Below are 24,578 nucleotides of genomic sequence, written 5' to 3'. Positions count from 1 at the left end.
TGTTCTGTCTTGGTATGTGTGTTCTCCTGCTTCCTGTCTGAGTCTTATGTCTGTGTTTTGTACGTTCTACTCATCTGTCAGTTGTGTGTGTGTGTGTGTGTGCATCAGGTGTGTTCATCTTCCTGGTGTGTGATTGCTTTATACGTTCTCCTGTCTCTGTCAGTTAGCTGTGTGGCCTCCTGGTGTGTGTGTGTGATTTGTACATTCCTCTGTTCCGAAGTCCCCCATGTCTGAGTCTGCTATGAGTGTCACTGTCGTGGCTATGCAGTGTGTGTGTGTGTGTGTGTGTGTGTGTGTGTGTGTGTGTGGGCTGGTCATCCATGGTGTTTGCTCCCCTGCGTGTGTGTGTGTGTGTCATTCTGTGTAGTCCTTTCACGTTTTCTGTGTTCCTGTTGTGTCATTATGTTTCCCCCGCCCACTATCCTTTAGTCCTTAGTATTCGTACTGTTCAGTTTCTTCATGTATTCCTATTAGATTTGTCATTTGTGTCTCCCATCCTCTCTCCATTCCAGTTTGAGTTCTGTGTTTATTTTCTGTGACTTAGGTTTTGGGTTTCGCACTGTTTGTTATTTGATCTGTGTTTGAGTTATCTTTTTTTTGTATTGTTTTTTAGTTCCACGTTTGTTTTTTATTTTGTGTACTTTATGTTTTGGTTTTATATTTCTTAATCAGGTTCTATAGCCACTTATCTTGTGATGTCTGTTTTATCTTTTATCTCTTGGTGGTCCTTTATTTCCTCTCATTTTTTTGCCTTTTTCGTCTTCACTGATTCATCACCTGCTGTCAATTAGTTCTGTTCATTTTATAAGCCACACCGTTTCTTTGTTTGTTTGCCAGCCGATTGTCTCATTTACGCGTTTTGTTAGTCTACACTCAGGTCACTGTTGTAAGTACTTTTTCCCGCTGTGTTTTGCATTTTTTAGTCCCTGCACCTCCCAGGTGATCTCTGCCGTCTCCACGTCGGAACCATTTTGTATATCCACCCTGTCACTGTTGTCATTTAGTTGTCACTGCGGCTCACCCCATCACTTATGTATTGGATTGTTGTCACTGAAGATAATTAAAGCACCTTGGTTTTTGCCTTCACTTCTGTGTCCTTTTTGCCTGCTTCTGGGGTTTGTATTTAACTCTGCTTCAGCCCAAATTGTAACGGTGAGCAACAGATCTTTTCTATTTAAAGTGACAAACGGGTTGTTTCTTATGTCCTGTTTACACCGAACTGAGACCCATATAAGACCTACAAGACCATGACATGTTGTCAACTCTCACTTATCTTGGCTGTTCTCCAGTTTGATCTGTTATTTGTGTTTACACCAAGCGTGCAATGTAACTGAATTGAGCAAGTGAGATATATGTTAATATCCACTATCAGTGATGCAACCCATGCAGAGTCAATTGAGTGTCTATCACAATCCATAGGATCAGGTTGGGACCTGTGAGAGTTAACAAGACCAATTATGAGACCCATGTATCTTTTAATTGGTTACACAACTGGTGCGAGTGTTTTAAACAGTTCAATACACTTGTGCACTTGTTGGAGACCAATGGAGAGTGATGGCAACCAGGAAGGATCTTTGTTCCAACCATAGAAATCCCACTGTGACCAGCCTGCAACCCCGGTAAGAGCCAGTGAGAGTGACGGTGAGCAGATGACCTTTTTTCAAACTCACATCAGTTGTGGACTCTGTGTAAACGGGATGTTAGAGATCTGATTTTTTTTTTTTAAATATATTTGTTCCTTCATTATTACGATGCATCACCTCTATATACATCTATGTATTTAATTTGTTATATACAAACTGCTGCGTGTCCACCAGTGACCTTTATTTTGCATGCTGAAAATGTGTCAAATGTGACCTTTTTAAAGTTTTTCCCTAAATCTGAACACAGGATCCAGCATCTTTTTTTTTTGAGAGTTTATTTTTAACCTAATTATTTGACATATCCCCAAAAAAAGTAATTATATATGATATCAAGAAGAAGTAAGCCCCATAAGCCATACCCCTGTAAGCCTCCACCATAAGCCTACCAGCTGATGCAGTGATCTTTGTGGAGCCACTTGTTCAGGGTCTCAACATCAGACTATCTATCTTCACCTTACTCAAATTCATGTTTCTTCATGTTGCAGAGGCTAGACTTTTATTACTGCTGGTTTTGGCAATGGGGTGAGGCAGGGGAGGTGTCCTCAAGACAGGTTTGTGTCATCAACTAGAGGGGTGGAAATGAGAGTTGGGACTTTGAATGTTGGTAGTATGACTGGTAAAGGGAGAGAGCTGGCTGATATGATGAAGAGAAGAAAGGCAGACATATTGTGTGTGCAAGAGATGAAGTGGAAGGGAAGCAAGAGCAAGAGCATAGGATTGTGGTTTGTAGGGTGATTTTAGAGGTAAAGAAAAAGAAGAGTGAAAGCTCAACAAAGGATCAGATGATTGAAGTTGAAGGAGGAAGACTGTTGTGTGAAATTTAGTGAGCATGTGAGACAAGCACTGGATGGAGGGAAAGCAATTTTGGACAACTGGAAAAGTACTGCAAATGTGGTGAGAGAGACAGCTAGGACAGTACTGGGTGTGACATTTGGCAGTGGAAGGAAGACAAGGAGACTTGGTGGTGAAACAAAGAGGTCCAGGAAAACATAAGGAGAAAGAGGTTGGCAAAAATCTTTTGGGATAGTCAGAGAGATAAAGAAAGTAGACAACAGTACAAGGAGATGCAGCATAAGGTGAAAAGAGAAGTGGCAAAATTTTAAGGAAAAGGCATATTGCGAGTGGTACAAGAAGTTGATTAGTAAGGAAGGAGTAAAGGACTTGTACCGATTGGCCAGACAAAGGGACAGAGCTGGAAAGGTGTGCAGCAGGTTAGGGTGGTAAAAGATGCAGATGGTAATGTGCTGACAAGTGATAACAGTGTGTGTTGAGAAGGTGGAGGGAATATTTTGAGGAGCTGATGAATGAAGAAAATGAGGGAGAGAGAGAAAAGGCTGGATGATGTGAGAGAAAGTCAGAAAGTACAAAAGATTAGTCAGGACGAAGTGAGGGCAGCTATGAAGAGGATGAAGAGTGGAACAGTAGTTGGTTCAGGTGACATTCCAGTGGAGGCATGTAAATGTCTAGGAGAGGTGGCAGTGGAGTTTCTAACCAGACTGTTTAATAAAATCTTGGAAAGTGAGAGAATGCCCGAGGAGTGGAGATGAAGTGTGCTGGTTCCTATTTTTAAGAATGAGGGTGATGTGCAGAGCTGCAGCAACTACAGAGGCATAAAGTTGATCAGCCACAGCATTAAGTTATGAGAAAGAGTAGTAGAAGCTACGCTTAGAAAACAGGTAAAGATCTGTGAGCAGCAATATGGTTTCATGCCAAGAAAGAGCACTACAGATGCAATGTTTGCTCTGAGAATTCTGTTGGAGAAGTATAGAGAAGGCCAGAAAGAGTTACATTGTGTTTGTGGATTTGGAGAAAGCTTATGACAGGATGCCAAGAGAAGAGTTGTGGTATTGTATAAGGAAGTCTGGAGTGGCAGAGAAGTATGTGAGGGTAGTACAGGACATGTACAAGAATAGTGTGACAGCAGTGAGATGTGCAGGAGGAATGACAGACTCATTCAAGATGGCGGTGGGATTACACCAAGGATCAGCTCGGAGTCCTTTCTTGTTTGCAATGGTGATGGACAGGTTGATGGATGAGATCAGACAGGAGTCCCTAAGGACTATGATGTTTGCAGATGACATTGTGATCTATAGTGAGAGTAGAGACCAAGTTGAGTCTAGTCTGGAGAGGTGGGATATGCTCTGGAGAGCAGGGAATGAAAGTCAGTAGGAGCAAGACTGAGTACATGTGTGTGAATGAGAGGGAGCCCAGTGGAATATTGTGGTTACAGGGAGTGGAAGTGGTGAAAGTAAATGGGTTTACAACTGTCCAAAGTAATGGAGAGTGTGGTAGAGAGGTGAAGAAGAGAGTGCAGGCAGGGTGGAGTGGGTGGAGAAAGGTGGCAGGAGTAATTTGTGACCAAAGAATATCAGCAAGAGTGAAGGGGAAAGCTTACAAGACAGTAGTGAGACCAGCTATGCTATACAGCTTAGAGACAGATGGCACTAACAAAAGTACAGGAGGCAGGTCTGGACGTGGCAGAGCTGAAGATGTTGAGATTCTCTTTGGGAGTGATGACAATGGGCAGGATTAGGAATGAACACATCAGAGGGTCAGCTCAGGTGGAACGGTTTGGAGACAAAGTCAAAGAGGTGAGATTGAGATGGTTTGGACATGTGCAGAGGAGGTACCCAGGGTATATAGGGAGAAGGATGCTGAGGATGGAGCCACCAGGCAGGAGAAGAAGAGGGAGGCCAAAGAGGAGGTTTATGGATGTGCTGAGGGAGGACATGCAGGTGGTTGGTGTGACAGAGGAAGCAGGGTGAGATGGAACAATTGATCTGCTATGGCGACCCCTAACGGGAGCAGCTGAAAGACAAAGAAGAAAGTCATGTGCGTCTGTTTGTCCTACTTGTGCATGTGCATGCTTGTGAGACCACCCCTCAGTGTGTGTCTGTGTGCCTTTGTACCTGTATATAACACCATGCAATAGCATCACAAAGAAACACAGTTCAGACAGCATTGCATATGTTTCGAGCATGCTGTCACTACCAGTACCCCATACTCACAACCCCGTGCCCATCCCCCATCACCACCAAAGCACAGAAGGTAAAAAAAAAATCTGGAGCCATCACTGTCACCTTCACACTCCAAACCTACAGAGCTTGTGTAACGGAGGCCAGCAGGAGTCCTTGTGCATACGAGTAGTTAGTAAACCTCAGTCCCCAACAATTCAAAAAGATTCTCTGGTCACAAGGCGAAAGCCCTGGGTTTTAGCCTTCTGGTAAGAGAGTCCACCTCCCTTGCCGAGGATCGTGAGTTTATGTCCTGAGGGGAGTGAATGGGCGGAGTCAAAACAACACAACGCAGAATGCGGCCCCTACACTTGAACTAGACAAAACTGAGGCTTGCTTTAAAAAACAAGTAAATAAGTCATCCACAATCCCTGAGGCCAAATGGTGCCTCAGCTTATCCCCGGAAAATGCAGCGTGAAGTGGATGAGAGTCAGACTTCCCCCTGAATGGGATGCTAGTCTATCAGAGATATATTATGCTCATAATTAACTGAGCTCCAGTTAACCAGAAGTATATTTTGTAATTTTTTTCACAGTTCTACAAAAGAACCATCTTAAAAAAGCATTACAATTGGTAAAACCTGAATGAGTTAAGTTCTTTAAACTTAAGTTAGAAAGTTAGATCAACTTAAACATTCAAACAACTTAATTCATTCAGGTTTTACCAAATGTTAAAGCTTTTTGAAGTTGGTTCAACTATTCTCTTTTTTTCAGTGTAGCCAAAAAAATACTGGGTAAAAACTTGCAGCATCAACATTACTGACCACCAGATGGCGGTGAAATGCACATAAAACCTTGAAATTAGACGACCTCCTCTTGTGGTCACTCTGCCTTCTTCGTGCAACCAACAGGTTGGTTGATTATTTTCTTTGTGAAAATCCAAGATTTCTAACCTTGCACTTCACACTGGCTCTGATTCTGTGTAGGACCATGTGCAACAAGATCAGGACCTTCTTTTGTACTCTGAAGTTTGTGGTAGTTTCCTCTGCAAGAGTACTTTTTATATTTTAAAGACAAAAACTTCCATTTCTATGCACCATGATGATTGCACTTTTTAAGCTGCACTATTTTAACCCTTACTAAGTGATTATTATACTGTTATTACAACTTGGCACATGCATTATTGTCTTTTTTTTTTTGGAAGTGTAATATCGAATGCACTGTTTTAGAGGCTTGATGTGTTAAAAATGCGGTGAGGTGTGTGTCTGTCATTGTTTGCTGTAGCTTCAGGTGCAAAGGTCTGTTTGTTTGCTGGCTAAACATTTACTCTTTGTGTCAGGCTGCGCTCATGCGTAACAGCACACAGTCACAGAATACAGCTTCATGTGTCTCAGGATCAGTGCGTGAGTGCAGTCACATCATCTCTGCCTGTCAGTGCCACACTTATATAACACCAATCAGTCTGCTGTCATCTCCTCCAGGTGTGCTTGCCAATAAATCAGTCTGCAACTGCAAATGTGAAGAAGAAATCAACAATGATACAGGGTTTTTTTGGCTTGAAATTATAGTCAATGAAATTCAGAATCGATCCACAAGAAATCTTTTGTCAATAAAGGCCCGGTCCCACTGACGTTTAGGATGATTTGCGTATGAATTGCACACAGAATTGCTTGATATTTGCTAAACGTCCGCAATATCTGTGAAACATGCTTGTATGAGTCGGCCGACAACCGCACACGTCCGCAATTATCTGCAGAGGCACGTTTTTCCGTTGCCAGGATTTTTGAGCTGCACAAAATTTTGGCTGTGGATGACATCCACCTTACATACTCAATACATACTCAATCTATGCACTGTATATCCGCCGTTATCCACTGATATCCGCAACTGACGGGGTATTGCGGCTTGGCAGCGGACTGGGACAGTGTGTAAAACTGTTATATTGCGTGCCCATCACGTCCACATCACAAACTAAAATAAGATGTAGTGACTGCAGAGCGGCCACAAATAAAGCCGTTGTAGTACGTCAGCTTTGCATTTGATTTGCGGACACTTTGCAAATGCACAACAAACACTCCACGTAAACCCAAAGTACCATGGCAGACATCGACATACCTGCCAGTCAGTGCCAGTCCAGCTGTGGAAACGTACAGATGTAATTATGGATCCCCAAAAACGCTATCCAACAACATAAAGGCGCACTGACACAAGCATGTTTTGCTTCACGCAGCAGCACGACCTGTGTCCTGACGATCCCACCCGCTGTGTTCACAGCTGGACGCCGTTCTTTGTTCTGCCGGCTGCCATGCGCTCTGCGCTGGACGCTGCGTATATAAAATAATTTTTTCGTGGCGAATTAATCATGTTTTCTGCAAATTCTCCGTTGAAAGCGGCTCTAATCATTTCCTGAATCACAGAGGAGGTTGCAGCCCGAGCCGTTCGCACGCGTGAGCACCCCTAGCAAGCTGCAGAAAGCATTTTGAGCCATCTAAAAAGGTAATTATTTGACTTGTTTACATTGTCAAGGCTTGATAAAACAGTTGCGTGTTTTTTCCTTCTTGTCTGCAGCTGTTACAGTATTTATTCCTATGTTTATAACAGATTTAACTTCTTGTTATAATCGTTCAGACGAGCTGCGCTCTGATGAGATCCGCTGACGTCAACACTCGCCCTGTTCACTGCTTGTTTGCTCCAATCAACTTGTCCAAGTCCAGCAAATGCTCCAGAGGCTGTGGTGTTGGTGTGAATAGTGATTCCATTAAGCTAACTTTTTACAATTCTTTTCAATGACTGTGTCTTCTTGAATTTCTGCCTCTCCGACAAAAGTTGTGCACAGCATCTGGTCTGGAGTTGCCGGGCTAAAGTCAACACTGACTTACATAATGTGCACAGATCCATCAATGAGCCAAATGTCACTTTGGACTGTGACAGTTCCGTGTCATTATTGGACGAGTGAATGACATGAATTTTTTCTATTATTAGCATCATGTACTGCAACAGTTTGGACCAGACGGCCTCCATCCACATGGTGTCACGGGGCGGAGAGATGAGAAGGTTAAAAAAGACTGAAAGACAGAAAGCGTTAAATCTGTTCTGGTGAAACCTATAGAATGCCGTCTACATCTTGAGCAAAATCACACAGGGTGACGATATTTATAGAAAGTGAGGACAAAAATTTAACAAAGGAAGAAGAACTGAGCAGTGAGCCAGAATATTGTGAGGGAAAAAAATGGGTGAGTCTCACTGGGTAAAAATATACAGATTGACAGATTAGAACTAATGATTATTTTAATTATTAGTTCTCTGCCAAGTAATTTCCAAGAGCAATTGCTTCACCATAAAACAAGTATAATTCAGAATGTATATGTACTATATGCATGTTGGTGGAAGGCAGTTTTTGATATGTTGTATGTGTAGCCTCTTGATCCACTTCATTGTGATAGGTCTCAGTGCTGTGGGATGGTATTGGTTTAGGAATGCCTTGAGAGACTTTTTTGCTAACATTTTTTAATTATAATATAATGCATATATAATAAAAATGAATATTAATAATGTAAATTGCTCTATGGCTCGTTCATTTTTTTTAAATGGCCGATCACGTCTCACCTGTGGCCTTTCTGTGTAGAGTTTGCATGTTCTCCCCGTGTTTGTGTGGGTTCCCTCCAACTGCGCTGGATTCCTCCTACATTGAAAGACATGCTCGTTCAGTGAAGTGGAAATTTTTAATTGTATGTAGGTGAGGGTGTGGGTGTGAATGTGACAGTTTGTCTGTCTATATTTGGCCCTGCAGTAGCCTGCCATCCTGTTCAGAGTGCACCCTATGACTGCTAGGATAGGCTCCAGCTCCCCTGTGACCCTTAATTGGAGTAAGCAGGTAGAGAAAAGGGATGGATGGATGGACAGATTAGTCAGTTACCCTCCCCAGGGTGGATCTGATTCAGAGACTAAAATGAAAACTTAATCTTCACCAACAGAGGTACAGTATTACCTCCCACCTATCCCGGATTCTAGAGAACTGTTCGAGTGTAACTAAACCTGCCTCAAGAAGACACAGCTGCTATTACAATTACTACTACTACTGTGCTACTACTACTACTGTTTCATGCCACTAAAGTGCTCAATAGCCTATGTCACTCCGCATATGTCAAAGTATATGTGTGCCAGGTTTGGCTCAATTCCAAGGTGCCAAATGGACAGGAGAGGGACACACACACACATCTACAAAATATTTACAGCACTTCATTTTTTTTTCCACATTTTGTTATGTCACAGCCTCATTACAAAATGGAGTAAATTCATTTTGTCTGTCAAAATTCTACTCACAACACCCCATAATGACGACATGAAAAAACTTTTTTTTTACTTTTGCAAATTTATTAAAAACAAAAATAATATAATATAAAATAAAAATACTTTGTTGATGCACCTTTGGCAGCAATTACAGCCTGAAGTCGTCCTGAATATGATGCCACAAGCTTGGTACACCTATCTTTGGGCAGTTTTGTCCATGCCTCTTTGCAGCACCTCTCAAGTGCCATCAGCTTGGATGGTGAGCGTCGGTGCACAGCCATTTCCAGATCTCTGCAGAGATGTTCAATCAGATTCAGGTCTAGGCTCTGGCTGGGCCACTCAAGGACATTCACAGAGTTGTCCTGAAGCCACTCCTTTGATATTTTGACTGTGTGCTTAGGGTCATTGTCCTGCTGAAAGATAAACCTTTGCCCCAGTCTGAGATCCAGGGCACTCTAGAGCAGGTTTTCATCAGGATGTCTCTGTACATTGCTGCATTCATCTTACCCTCAATCCTGACTTGTCTCCCAGTTTCTGCCGCTGAAAAACATCCCCACATCATGATGCTGCCACCACCATGCTTCACTGTAGGGATGGTACCTAGTTTCCTCAAAACATGATGCCTGGCATTCACACCAAAGAGGTCAATCTTTGTCTCATCAGACCAAAGAATTGTTTCTAATGATCTGAGAGTCCTTCAGGTGCCTTTAGCAAATTCCAGGTGGGCTGCCATGTGCCTTTTACTAAGGCGTTGCTTCCATCTGGTCACTCTACCACACAGGCCTGATTGGTGGATTGCTGCAGAGATGGTTGTCCTACTGGAAGGTTCTTCTCTCAACACAGAGGAATGCTGGAGCTCTGACAGAGTGACCATAGGGTAGTTAGCCACTTTTCTGACTAAGGCCCTTCTCCCTCGATCACTTTGTTTTGACGGGCAGCCATCTCTATGAAGAGTCCTGGTGGATCAGAACGTCTTTCATTTCCAGATGATGGAGGCCACTGTGCTCACTGGGACCTTCAAAGAAGCAGAAATGTTTCTGTACCCTTCCCCAGATTTGTGCCTTGTGACAATCCTGTCTCAGAGCTCTACAGACAATTCCTTTGACTTCATGCTTGGTTTGTGCTCTGACATGCACTGTCAACTGTGGGACCTTGCAGGTGTGTGTCTTTCCAAATCATGTCCAATCAACTGGATGCACTGTAGTGTGTGTGTGTGTGTGTGTGTGTGTGTGTGTGTGTGTGTGTGTGTGTGTGTGTGTGTGTGTGTGTGTGTGTGTGTGTGTGTGTGTGTGTGTGTGTGTGTGTGTGTGTGTGTGTGTGTGTGTACCACTGTTGGTTGTTTGAGATTTCTTTTGTCCTTTTTGTCCTGGGATGAATTTTTGAAAACCCAATTATTTGTATCATTGCTCTTCTCTGAACCGCCTCCAATTTCATTATCTCTCAAATATATGATGCACCCCAAGCATATTGCTTGTACAAATTCCAGCATGGTTCTAACCAATGACTTGTATAGTTGGTGAAAAAAGGAAAGTTCTCCTGATTATTCCCATCACTTGTGATGCTTTTTTAAACATGTCAGTTGGCCATAAGTGCACGGGAGTTGCTTTTTGGCTGTCATTCCATCTTATTTTTGCCAAAATTTAACCATACCCCACATTTAAGCAACTTTTGTCACCATTGTGGCCGACATTCAGCACATAACCGACATAATTCACCATACCGAGCTTGTCTGCTGTTTGGGATGTGGTAACACACCCAGATGTGCAACATGCATATCAAAGTGTTGCCACTTAGAGTGTGTTCCCTGTTCTGCATGCGTTAACACATCAAGGTGTGCATATTGATGTTTCTTGTCTTTGCCCCTGCATGGGCAATGGACAATGTTTATTCCTGCTATGACAACTTGTCTCAGCCCCTGTGTAGCTTTAACTGTGTGGACTCCTATGTGGTTAATGAGCAGGGCCTAGCTTCTATAAAAAGTCTGTGAATTGTGTGAAAAGAGGGAAATAAGGTGACAAAGTGAATTTTTTTTTTCAGCACACAGCTCAGCTTTGCTCATTTTGCCAGAAGGACATATGGAATGATGGAATTTCTCCTGACAAGCACAATTTACAGCTGTGAATAATTTTGGATTGATGGTTAAGGTTAAGCTATCATCAAAAATAAATCCTCTTTGTCCACCCTTTCTACCTTCACCTCATTTGTTTTCTGATTATCCCATTTGTATGTGTCTACTGGGCAGTGTTACTTCCATTCCTTTTTACTGAATAACTATTAGATTACTTTTTTCTGAATTAAATTTTAGTAACCAAGCACTTACGATTTTCATCCAAATCTTTTTGAATAATATGTTCCTCATTTAATTTTATTGAAGTGATACAACCTAGTATCATCTGCAAATATACTGTATATACTGTACATGGCTACATTTTGGCCACACCCATCTTGTGATTCACCTTTCTTTTCCATTTTCACTGTAAGGCGTTGTGCATTAACTGATATTTGGCTGTACCCTCTGTCTTCATGTCTGCTGTATTTCAGTAACCGGTACCAGTGAGCGGTTTTATGCGTATGCGTATGTGCGCGCGCGCGTGTGTGTGTGTGTGTGTGTGTGAGAGAGAGAGAATACAGAATAGACTCTCAGTAGGACACGATGTGTGCAGCAGCACGCCATAACTGGGTCACAGGAAGGTGGTGAGAGAGAGAAAAGACAGGAAGAGAGAGGAAACACTGACAGCTACCTAATCCACAGAGCTGTACATGTCCAAATTATCCAGGAATTTAAAAAGAAATGCTCATTATTTCTGCCAGAGTTTTAAATCTGTAGACTTTAAATGTTCCCTGATTATCTGCACAGCTTTGGAGCAATTTTGAACATGCTCTTTGCACATGCATAAAATTAAACAGTGGAAACTATCATATCCTCGACTTTAACAAGCTTTTAACAATATAAACAGGAATAATGTCCTTTTTGCTTTGTTTCTAAGAAAACCCAGTAGAAATATTCATCCTTTTGTTCTCACCTACTCACTGGTGTTGCTGTGCTCTGAGGAGTGACCTTGTCTGTCTGGCTCCCCCTGATCCTCCTTTTTGGTCCTTGTTCTCTCTCTCCTCCCTGGTGGAAGCACAAATTGCATGCTTGACTGACTGTGACATCCTTGAAAATGGATTTTATTGTAATGGCTCGAAGCCCTCAGCCAGGTTCCAGAATTCATCGCTTAAAAAAGTGGCCTCATTTCCTATTTTTTGTTATCTTTCACTTTTTGTGCCGTAGCAGTGGATTCTGATGTCTTTGGCCCTGTTACTTCTTACTCCAATAGTATTTTAAGGAATTATTTTTAAGCTATATGATTATTTAAAAAAATGCAGTTTGTTATATTCATGTCTGTTATGTTACTTCAGTACTAGAAGATAATTCATTGTAACAATACTTAGATTTAACAGCTCTCGTATGAGTGCATCCTAGCCCAACATAGTCCAATTTGTAATACTGGAAAAGTATTTTAAACAACAGACCCACCATGTTATGATCTGCGTGTAAAGGAATACATTAAATTTGATACTTTAAAGTTTTTCATGTTTTTGTGTAGTTTTACTGGTATCCCAAATGGATCTGGTAACCCTTTTTCACGAGTTATGCTCTCCCAAGATGTTCAGTTTGATAACTGTGATAATTTAAAATTTAATCATAGTGATAGCTACAAAATAACCTCAAATTCATCTCAGCTGAGGATTTTTGTGACTACGGAAATAACAAAATGGTGGCATATAATTGAAGAGTCCATTAAGTCCTATTGTTTCCTTGTTCTGAGCGATAATTTCACTATTACTACAGCTTCCTGTTTTGTGAACACATTCTCTTCCAGTCTGAAGGCTGATTCAAAATTCCAGTTTTATTATTGTTATTGCTCTCAGGAAATGTTGAGACTAATCCAGGCCCAGACACATCTACTGAGTGTTTTACACCTGCAGATTTTAAAGCTAGATCGGGTCTTGAGATTATTCATATCAGTGTTTGGACTTTCCTCTCTAAACTGGATATGATAAAGATCTGGATAGACAACAAATGCTGATATTGTAGTCTTATCTGAAACTTGTCTTAAACAATCTGTGCATGATAAAGACATTTACATTAATGGCTACAATGTCTGTCATACTGATCGACAGAGAAAAGGTGGTGGATTGGCTATATATAAATCAAATCAAATCAAATTTATTAATTTCAATAGCTCCAATTTGTGATTGACATCGCCTCAAGGCGCTTCACACAACACAATACCGAAAAACACAGAAAAAATGAATTAAAAAAAAAATTAAGAACACAATAGGCGGAACAGTGGATTGGTGGTTAGCACTGTTGCCTCACAGCGAGAAGGTCATGGGTTCAATTCCCGCCTGTGGCCTTTCTGTGTGGAGTTTGCATGTTCTCCCCATGTTTGCGTGGGTTTTCTTTCTGTAAGACATGCGGGTTAGGTGGATTGGAATCTTTAAATTGTCCGTAGGTGTGCATGTGGGTGTGAATGTGTTTGCTTGTCTGTTTGAGGCCCTGTGACAGACTGGCGTCCTGTCCTGGGTGTACCCTGCCTTGCGTTCTATGACTGCTGGGATAGGCTCCAGCTCCCCGCGACCCTTAATTGGACTAAGCGGTTGAAGATAAGTGTGAAGAACACAATAAAAAGAAAAAACCATAAAAGAGCACAATAATAAAAACACATAACACAATAACACTAATGAGAAAACAAGGAAAACAAATGGGTCTTTAGACTTGATTTAAAAGTCTCCACAGTATCTGACTGCCATATATGTGCTGGGAGATCATTCCACAGAGCTGGGGCACGGTAGGAAGAAGCTCTGTGACCGGCAGACTTTTTATTCACCCTGGGAACACATAAAAGTCCTGCACCCTGTGAATGTAGGGCCCAAGCCGGTACATAGGGCTTTACCAGGTCAGCCAGACAGGGAGGTGCAAGTCCATGAACAATTTTATAAGCTAATAACAGTACCTTAAAATCCGATCTTGCAGTGACAGGAAGCCAGTGAAGGGATGCCAAAATGGGCATAATATGGTCACACTTTCTGCTTAGTGTCAACAGTCTGGCAGCAGCATTTTGAACCAGTTGAAGACCCCTAATGTTGGACTGTGGCAAACCAGAAAGTAGAGCATTACAATAGTCCAATCTAGAAGAAACAAATGCATGTATCAATGTCTCAGCATCAACCATAGACAGAATGGGACGATTCTTTGCTATATTTCACAAATGGAAGAAAGCAGTCCTTTTAATGTCTCTAATGTGGAGGTCAAAAGACAAAGTAGGATCAAAAATTACCCCAAGATTCCTCACTTTATCCGTATGATGTATAACACATGAACCTAAGCTAAGCGCCAGCGGGTCAAATTGATGCTGATGCCTCGCTGGACCAAGAACCATAAATTAAGCAAAACTTTGATGTTAAATTAGTGCTCTCTGAGTCAGTGAGTAAGTAACTCAAACTGTTAACACTTGAAATCAAATTGTCCAGAAATCACAACATTACTTTGGTGGGGTGTTATAGGCCTCCATCTGCCACGAGTAACACACTACCAACTTTTGTGTTCAGCTTTTATCCCAACTGAAATACAATGAAATTGTATTGGTTGGTGATTTGAACTGGGACTGGCTCACATCTGTGCCTTATCTGTTGAAAGCACAGTGTGAACGTTAAAATTTTACCCAATTAATTAATTTACCTACTAGACCTACAGTGAGGAAAATAAGTATTTGAACACCCTGCGATTTTGCAAGTTCTCCCACTTAGAAATCATGGAGGGTCTGAAATTTTCATCTTAGGTGCATGTCCACTGTGAGAGACATAATCTAAAAAAAAAAAAAAAAAAATCCGAAAATCACAATGTATGATTTGTGTGTGTGTGTGTGTGTGTGAGAGAGAGAGAGAGAGAGAGAGAGAGAGAGAGAGAGAGAGAGAGAGAGAGAGAGAGAGAGAGAGAGAGAGAGAGAGAGAGAGAGAGCCTGTATTGAGTAACTACTTTGGCAGTAAAATCACATCTTCATAACCTACTGTATTGTAGACCAGTTTGACACACTTTGGACAGCATATTAAGGAGCTCCATTAAACATAAATATAGTCTAGTAAAATCCAATCTGACATATTTACCACCATCAGGATTTACTGCCTCAGAAAGTGAGTCAATACAGACACCATCAATCATTGTTCAGTCATATGCAAAGTGTGAGGCATTGAAAATCAAGTGTTGTGACTCAGTGATATACAGTGAGGAAAATAAGTAATGAACACCCTGCGGTTTTGCAAGTTCTCCCACTTAGAAATCATGGAGGGGTCTGAAATTTTCATCTTAGGTGCACCTGTGAAAATCAGTGTTAATATTTGGTACAGTAGCCTTTGTTTGCAATTACAGAGGTCAAACGTTTCCTGTAGTTTTTCACCAGGTTTGCACACACTGCAGCAGGGATTTTGGTCCACTCCTCCTTACAGATCTTCTCTAGATCTTTCAGGTTTGGAGTTTCAGCTCCCTCCAAAGATTTTCTATTGAGTTCAGGTCTGGAGACTGGCCAGGCCACTCCAGGACATTGAAATGCTTCTTACGGAGCCCCTCCTTATTGGCCCTGGCTGTGTGTTTGGGGTCATTGTCATGCTGGAAAACCCAGCCATGACCCATCTTCAATGCTCTTACTGAGGGAAGGAAGTTGTTTGTCAAAATCTCGCAATACATGACTCCATCCATCCTCCCTTCAATATGGTGCAGTCGTCCTGTCCCCTTTGCAGAAGAGCACCCCCAGAGTATGAGGTTTCCACCCCCATGCTTCACGGTTGGGATGGTTTTCTTGGGGTTGTTCTCATCCTCTAAACATGGTAAGTGGAGTTGATTCCAAAAAGCTCTATTCTGGTCTCATCTGACCACATGACCTTCTCCCATGCCTCCTCTGGATCATCCAGATGGTCACTGGTGAACTTCAAACGGGCCTGGACATGTGCTGGCTTGAGCAGGGGGACATTGCTGCCCTGCAGGATTTTAAACCATGACAGCATCATGTGTTACTAATGTAATCTTTGTGACTGTGGTCCCAGCTCTCTTCAGGTCATTGACCAGGTCCTCATGTGTAGTTCTGAGCTTTCGCAGAATCATCCTTACCCCACAAAGTGAGACCATGCATGTAATCCTAGACCGAGGGAGATTGACAGTCATCTTGTGTTTCTTCCACTTTCTAATAAATAATTATAACAGTTGTTGTCTTCTACCAAGCTTCTTGCCTGTTGTCCTGTAGTCCATCCCAGCCTTGTGCAGGTCTACAGTTTTGTCCCTGGTGTTCTTAGACAGCTCTTTAATCTTGGCTATGGTGGACAGGTTGGAGTGTGATTGAAGGGCTTCTTAAAGAAAAATTAACAGGTCTGTGAGAGCCAGAATTTTTGCTGGTTGGTAGGTGTTCAAATACTTATTTACAGCAGTAACATACAAATAAATTATTAAAAAAATCATACATTGTGATTTCTGGATTTTTTTTTTTTAGATTATGTCTCTCACAGTGGACATGCACCTAAGATGAAAATTTCAGACCCCTCCATGATTTGTAAGTGGGAGAACTTGCAAAATCGCAGGCTGTTCAAATACTTTTTTTCCTCACTGTATATAGTATATCTATAGTTATTGACTTAATTTTAAAAAATATGTCTTTTGAATATGTTACATGAGGTGTTGTCCCTAATGATGTGAGTAATCATCGTGTGATTGTAGCGGTGCGAGACAAAGGGAGTGCTTAAAGTAATCCTCATTTAGTCGAAAAAATGTAATATGAAACTAGGAATGCAAGCAGTCATATACAGGCCCTCGTTCCGCGCGACCGCCTACACAGGCCAGCATGTCCCCTTGTGACCAGATGTGAGCATGTGCGTACAGGGGCAACCACTCATCCCACAGTTCAAATTTCAAGCAAATCATACAATGCATGGAGGAGTTATGACATGTTGATGGTTCATCCACTAGGGGGCGCTCAGCGCACAAAAAGAGGGTGTTGAGGGCAGGTGTGTTGAGGGCCAACTGTCATCACACGTGAATTTTGAAGGCAATCAGGCACAGCATGAAGGAGTTATCATGACTTGATGTTCCATGGAGAAAGGCCAAAATGGTGGCGCCCATAGAGAAAAGCTTTCGATAACTTTTGATCAGTATCATCTCTGGATACTGTCAAAGAAATTTGAAGTGCATTTGACAAAATCCCTAGGAGGAGTTCATTCAAATACAACGTGTGGAAATCACGCCAAAATGAGAAGAAAATTCAAAATGGCTGACTTCCTGTTTGGAGTAGACACATGGTGCAAGAGACTTTTTTGTACGCCTATGCAAGTCACACATGTGTACCAATTTTCATCTCCCTACTCCAAAAAAACCCCTATGGGGGTGTGTGTGTGTGTGTGAAAGATTCAAGGGGGCACTATTGAGGCATTTTGCCCTGCTCATGGGCGACGCCCCTATGAATTGTAAGAGGTTGTCATGCTTGACCTGTGTATCAATTTTCATGATGATATGACAAAATTAAAGCCGTCAAAAGGAAGAACATATTTTCATTCCTCCCTGGTTCTTACTGTAATACTGTCCCTCACACAGTACAAAGTCAAACTATTTTGCACTTTTAAATTTATTCAAAGTCACAGTGGAAAAACAGGCCTGGATTCTCAAGAACTTCTCTCTCGCAGGAGATCCATCTGTTCAGAATCACGAACAATGGACTAAAACAGCTTTAATAAAGCACAACATGGGTGTGACAAAGGCGGACCTTATTTCTCAAAATCCTTCCCTTACTGTTCTCCGTGGGCGTTCAGGGGAGGTCCTGCCCCCTGCCCATAACCCGCGTGATAATGGGACATGGGATTTATGTTGTAACTTGAATCTTTGTTCTAAGTGGTAAAACCGGTTCAACCCAGTTCGACATGCACATTTAAACAAATAACAGACTAAAAATATATGAAACTCAATATAATCATTTAAGTAAAGCAATTACTTAATACTAAAACAAATAGCAAAGAAAAAAACAACAAACTAGTAGATAAACATAAATATATCTAACAAGACACAAGCTTTTTGTATGACTTGTATCTTTTGAATTGAGATAGAATTTCTCTCTTCAATGAGGTTGAATTGGCCTGGAAATATTTCATCAAAAGGTTCTTGACTATAGTGAATAAACATGCTCCTTAGCGCAAATTCAGAGTTAAAGGACAAAAAAACCTATGGTATTTGTTAGATGTGTTGTATGAGTGTAATGCTGCTTGGGCCAGGGTACGCAAATCAGGATTAGAAGTGGATTGACTGAATTTTAGATCAGAATTTTATATTTCCAAATCAACAGAAAGCCTTAAAAATCCTAAGAAGTTCTTTGTCTGCCCTCTGTAACTTCCACCTACTGTAATTGTTGATCATCTCAGAGTAAGTGACAGAAGAGAAATTTTAAATAAATTTATAAATAAATTTAAATAAATAAATAAATTTTAAATTTTAAAATAATCATTTTATTTTCCTGTTTTTATGTATATATATAAAATCCATTATATGTGAGTTTTACTCTGTGTATATATATATATGGATTAAGCAGCAAGGATAAAGCAGTTCAATCAATTCTGGACAAATATCAAGGCCACACAGATCCATATATTATGGTATCACTGAAACATTATGAAATAACTTGTATATGTCAAACATAAGGTGCTGGTGTTGTACTCTCTGAGTGTCCCCCTGAGTATTGTACCCCACCTTCCTTGTTGTAACTCCACCTCTACTTAACTCAGGTCGATAAACAAACCCTTGGGTGTTGGCGGTGGTATGCACTCTGTATTGTATAGTATTGTTAATATCTTCTGGAGATGATTTTAATACATCGTAACTGAACTGAACATTTTAAATCTGCAGTTCAATGTAAAAATTTATACTAAGTTCACTTGTACTCGCTGGGGGAGTTAAAATAAGTATGTTTATGTCTGACTGTGTTACTACAGCGTGTATCAGGCATTACTCAGATGTGATGACACTGCCGGACTCTTTCGTCCAACTCCAGCAGCTGGATGCCAGCATGGCTGACACTTTCCTGGAGCATCTCTGTCTGCTGGACATCGACCAGGAGCCCATCACAGCTCGCAACACCGGCATAATCTGCACCATCGGTGAGTGAGACGTGCAGACAGTCTCAGATTCAGGTTGGTTGTCTGGCAGCAGTTGTGTCTTTTGGGTGACAGCCAGCTTCGGGCCTCCACTTTGCTGGCAGGGTGCAGTTGTTGACTGGAGAACATGGTGAATATATTCAAACAGAAGTAAAGGCAAAACATGCAGAATCAAAAACTATTTGACCAAATGATATATTTCCTGTGATCATTTTCAGACTTTTCATACATTGCTGCTGATTTTGCAGACGGTAAAATTTAAGTGTTGCATTCAGCCGAGGTATGGATGTTGAAGCCAAACTCAGCTGACACAGTGACACTGAATTCACTTCAATTTAAGCCCTCAAAACCAGAGTGGCACTGGTCCGCTATGTAATCGCTATTTGTGAACATCCATCCATCCATCCATCCATCCATTTTCTTCCGCTTCATCCGAGGTCGGGTCGCGGGGGCAGCAGCTCAAGCAAAGCCGCCCAGACCTTCCAATCCCCACACACACACCTCCCCCAGCTCCTCCGGGGGAACCCTGAGGCGTTCCCAATCCAGCTGCGAGAAGTAGTCCCTCCAGCGTGTCCTGGGTCTTCCCCGGGGCCTCCTTCCGATGGGACATCAATCAATCAATCAATCAACTTTTTTTTTATATAGCGCCAAATCACAACAAACAGTTGCCCCAAGGCGCTTTATATTGTAAGGCAAGGCCATACAATAATTATGAAAAACCCCAACGGTCAAAACGACCCCCTGTGAGCAAGCACTTGGCAACAGTGGGAAGGAAAAACTCCCTCTTAACAGGAAGAAACCTCCAGCAGAACCAGGCTCAGGGAGGGGCAGTCTTCTGCTGAGACTGGTTGGGGCTGAGGGAAAGAACCAGGAAAAAGACATGCTGTGGAGGGGGGCAGAGATCGATCACTAATGATTAAATGCGGAGTGATGCATACAGAGCAAAAAGAGAAAGAAACAGTGCATCATGGGAACCCCCCCACAGTCTACGTCTAAAGCAGCATAACCAAGGGATAGTCCAGGGTCACCCGATCCAGCCCTAACTATAAGCCTTAGCGAAAAGGAAAGTTTTAAGCCTAATCTTAAAAGTAGAGAGGGTATCTGTCTCCCTGATCTGAATTGGGAGCTGGTTCCACAGGAGAGGAGCCTGAAAGCTGAAGGCTCTGCCTCCCATTCTACTCTTACAAACCCTAGGAACTACAAGTAAGCCTGCAGTCTGAGAGCGAAGCGCTCTATTAGGGTGATATGGTACTACGAGGTCCCTAAGATAAGATGGGGCCTGATTATTCAAAACCTTATAAGTAAGAAGAAGAATTTTAAATTCTATTCTAGAATTAACAGGAAGCCAATGAAGAGAGGCCAACACGGGTGAGATATGCTCTCTCCTGCTAGTCCCCGTCAGTACTCTAGCTGCAGCATTTTGAATTAACTGAAGGCTTTTTAGGGAACTTTTAGGACAACCTGATAATAAAGAATTACAATAGTCCAGCCTAGAGGAAATAAATGCATGAATTAGTTTTTCAGCATCACTCTGAGACAAGACCTTTCTGATTTTAGAGATATTGCGTAAATGCAAAAAGGCAGTCCTACATATTTGTTTAATATGCGCTTTGAATGACATATCCTGATCAAAAATGACTCCAAGATTTCTCACAGTATTACTAGAGGTCAGGGAAATGCCATCCAGAGTAAAGATCTGGTTAGACACCATGCTTCTAAGATTTGTGGGGCCAAGTACAATAACTTCAGTTTTATCTGAGTTTAAAAGCAGGAAATTAGAGGTCATCCATGTCTTTATGTCTGTAAGACAATCCTGCAGTTTAGCTAATTGGTGTGTGTCCTCTGGCTTCATGGATAGATAAAGCTGGGTATCATCTGCGTAACAATGAAAATTTAAGCAATACCGTCTAATAATACTGCCTAAGGGAAGCATGTATAAAGTGAATAAAATTGGTCCTAGCACAGAACCTTGTGGAACTCCATAATTAACTTTAGTCTGTGAAGAAGATTCCCCATTTACATGAACAAACTGTAATCTATTAGACAAATATGATTCAAACCACCGCAGCGCAGTGCCTTTAATACCTATGACATGCTCTAATCTCTGTAATAAAATTTTATGGTCAACAGTATCAAAAGCAGCACTGAGGTCCAACAGAACAAGCACAGAGATAAGTCCACTGTCCGAAGCCATAAGAAGATCATTTGTAACCTTCACTAATGCTGTTTCTGTACTATGATGAATTCTAAAACCTGACTGAACATCTTCAAATAGACCATTCCTCTGCAGGTGATCAGTTAGCTGTTTTACAACTACCCTCTCAAGAATCTTTGAGAGAAAAGGAAGGTTGGAGATTGGCCTATAATTAGCTAAAATAGCTGGGTCAAGTGATGGCTTTTTAAGTAATGGTTTAATTACTGCCACCTTAAAAGCCTGTGGTACATAGCCAACTAACAAAGATAAGTTGATCATATTTAAGATTGAAGCATTAAATAATGGTAGGACTTCCTTAAGCAGCCTGGCAGGAATGGGGTCTAATAAACATGTTGATGGTTTGGATGAAGTAACTAATGAAAATAACTCAGACAGAACAATCGGAGAGAAAGAGTCTAACCAAATACCGGCATCACTGAAAGCAGCCAAAGATAACGATACATCTTTGGGATGGTTATGAGTAATTTTTTCTCTAATAGTCAAAATTTTGTTAGCAAAGAAAGTCATGAAGTCATTACTAGTTAAAGTTAATGGAATACTCAGCTCAATAGAGCTCTGACTCTTTGTCAGCCTGGCTACGGTGCTGAAAAGAAACCTGAGGTTGTTCTTATTTTCTTCAATTAGTGATGAGTAGAAAGATGTCCTAGCTTTACGGAGGGCTTTTTTATAGAGCAACAAACTCTTTTTCCAGGCTAAGTGAAGATCTTCTAAATTAGTGAGACGCCATTTCCTCTCCAACTTACGGGTTATCTGCTTTAAGCTACGAGTTTGTGAGTTATACCACGGAGTCAGACACTTCTGATTTAAAGCTCTCTTTTTCAGAGGAGCTACAGCATCCAAAGTTGTCTTCAATGAGGATGTAAAACTATTGACGAGATACTCTAACTCTCTTACAGAGTTTAGGTAGCTACTCTGCTCTGTGTTGGTATATGACAATAGAGAACATAAAGAAGGAATCATATCCTTAAACCTAGTTACAGCGCTTTCTGAAAGACTTCTAGTGTAATGAAACTTATTCCCCACTGCAGGGTAGTCCATCAGGGTAAATGTAAATGTTATTAAAAAATGATCAGACAGAAGGGAGTTTTCAGAACACCTCTACAGCGAGACGTCCAGGGGGCATCCAATAAAGATGCCCGAGCCACCTCGGCTGGCTCCTTTCGACATGGAGGAGCAGCGGCTCGACTCCGAGCTTCTCCCGAGTGACCGAGCTCCTCACCCTATCTCTAAGGGAGCGCCCAGCCACCCTGCAGAGGAAACTCATCTCGGCCGCTTGTATTCGCGATTTTGTTCTTTTGGTCATGAGCCAGATCTCATGACCATAGGTGAGGGTCGGAACGTAGATTGATCGGTAAATCGAGAGCTTTGCCCCCCTGCTCAGCTCTCTCTTCAACACGACGGTCCGATACAGCGACCGCATCCGTCTGTCGATCTCACGCTCCATCCGTCCCTCTCTCGTGAACAAGACCCCGAGATACTTAGGCAAGGACACTCCACCGACCTGAAGAGGGCAAGGCACCTTTTTCCGGTCAAGAACCATGGCCTCGGATTTGGAGGTGCTGATTTTTATCCCGGACGCTTCACACTCGGCTGCAAACCGCTCCAGTGCATGCTGAAGGTCATGATTTGACGAAGCCAACAGAACCACATTGTCTACAAACAGCAGAGACAAGATTCTGTGGTTCCCAAAGCAGACCCCCTCTACACTCTGACTGCACCTAGAAATTCTGTCCATAAAGGTAATGAACAGAACCGGTGACAAAGGGCAGCCTTGGCGGAGGCCGACGTGCACTGGAAACAGGTTTTACTACCGGCAATGCAAACCAAGCTCTTGCTGCGGTCGTTCAGGGACCGGATAGCCCTTAACAAAGGACCCCGGACCCATGTACTCCCGGAGTACCCCCCGACAGGGTGCCTCGAGGGACACGGTCGAACACCTTCTCCAGATCCACAAAACACATGTGGACTGGTTGGGCGAACTCCCATGAACCCTCGAGCACCCGATGGAGGGTGTAGAGCTGCTCCAGTGTGCCACGACCAGGACGAAAACCACACTGCTCCTCCTGAATCCGAGGTTCGACTATCGTTCGAATTCTCCTCTCCAGTACTCCGGTATAGACCTTACCGGGGAGGCTGAGGAGTGTGATCTCCCTGTAGTTGACACATAAAGAGGGCACAAGTACTTAAAAAAAATCATTCTGCATCGCAAAGCAGTTATCATATCACTGTGTGAGGAATTGGCAAACTGACGTCCTGCAGCTGTAAGCAGGTGTCCCTGCGTGGTGACGTGCACAGAACAGAACTAGTGACAGAGGTTCGGTGGTTGTGTCCTACGTAACCAAGCACAGACGCGCTCCTCCACGGCCTGTGTGCTCTGCTCCATGACTCTGGCCTGAGCGTCGTGCTCTCTGCTCCCCGCTGCTCCGTCTCCACGGTGTCTCCACTTAGGATGCAGCAGAGCAGAACCAGAACTTCAGCAAATGATGCAGGCAGCTAGTTTATGAAATAAAAGGCGTTTGAAAGTGGACAGACAGGGTGGAATAACGGGTTTGAATCTCACCAGAGAGGACAGGAGCTCCGTTCACATTTCTAGCTGAAGTGACTTCGATCTGACCTTTTTTGTGTGCCTGCTAGAGTGTGTGTTATCCAATTTTTACAATAATTTTCCAGCAGCTGGAAATTCTCTTTTTATTGTCATGTACATTGACAAAATAAATAAATAAATAAATAATAATAATAAAATTAAAAATGAGGCTTATCTTCATAATTAACTGGTTTATTTGATGGAGAAAAAGAAACATTTGATTTCATCGGCATGGGAATACTAGTACCATTTCAGCTGAGATTTTCCTTTGAACCACAAATGAAGGCCAAAACTTTAGGGAGAAAAAAGGCAAATACTACATGATCAAATTGCTGTCAAATCTAAAACTATTGCAGATTAATTAATACTAAATTTTACACAATTAACCTAATATTCACAAACATCAAGCTTAATATTAAGCAAAATGTTGAGACAAATATGCACCTTAATAAAAGAGCAAATTGTTCCTCCCTGAAAGACTATGATTAATAAAGCATCTAATGACAGACATTTAGCATGTAAGGGTATGTTTATTCAGATTTGCAATTCATGGGTATTTTGTGCAGTCTTCTTGATGTCAATTTGAATTGCAAATTCAGGGGCACTTGTAATATATATATATATATATATATATATATATATAAAATAATAACAAAAATGGCTGTTTGTGCAAAAAAACAAAAACAAACAAAAAAAATAGGGTGGGGAGGCGCTCGGAGAGGGTCT

General features: G+C 41.9%; 1 protein-coding gene and 1 long non-coding RNA gene across 2 annotated transcripts in view; one reads left to right on the top strand and one right to left on the bottom strand.

Annotated features, from left to right (window-relative positions):
* Positions 1 to 943: 943 nt before the first annotated feature.
* LOC117514312 lies at positions 944 to 23,987 on the bottom strand. The gene is made up of 3 exons (XR_004561853.1): positions 23,741 to 23,987; positions 11,914 to 11,916; positions 944 to 953 (listed from the first exon to the last, which is right to left on the bottom strand). It is a non-coding gene; the product is annotated as an uncharacterized LOC117514312 (long non-coding RNA).
* Positions 5,490 to 24,578, top strand: part of pklr (pyruvate kinase L/R) — a 65,666-nt gene continuing 46,577 nt past the window's right edge. Inside the window, exons 1-2 of the mRNA XM_034174675.1 lie at positions 5,490 to 5,507; positions 18,892 to 19,056. Of these exons, the coding sequence (XP_034030566.1) occupies positions 18,918 to 19,056 (139 nt within the window). The 5' untranslated portion in view covers positions 5,490 to 5,507; positions 18,892 to 18,917. The remainder of the gene's footprint in view (positions 5,508 to 18,891; positions 19,057 to 24,578) is intronic.

This window comes from Thalassophryne amazonica, chromosome 7 (assembly GCF_902500255.1).
Source record: "Thalassophryne amazonica chromosome 7, fThaAma1.1, whole genome shotgun sequence".
Classification (NCBI taxonomy): Eukaryota; Metazoa; Chordata; class Actinopteri; order Batrachoidiformes; family Batrachoididae; genus Thalassophryne; species Thalassophryne amazonica.
Note: the sequence above shows the minus strand (reverse complement) of the source record. Positions and strands in the feature narration are given on the sequence as shown.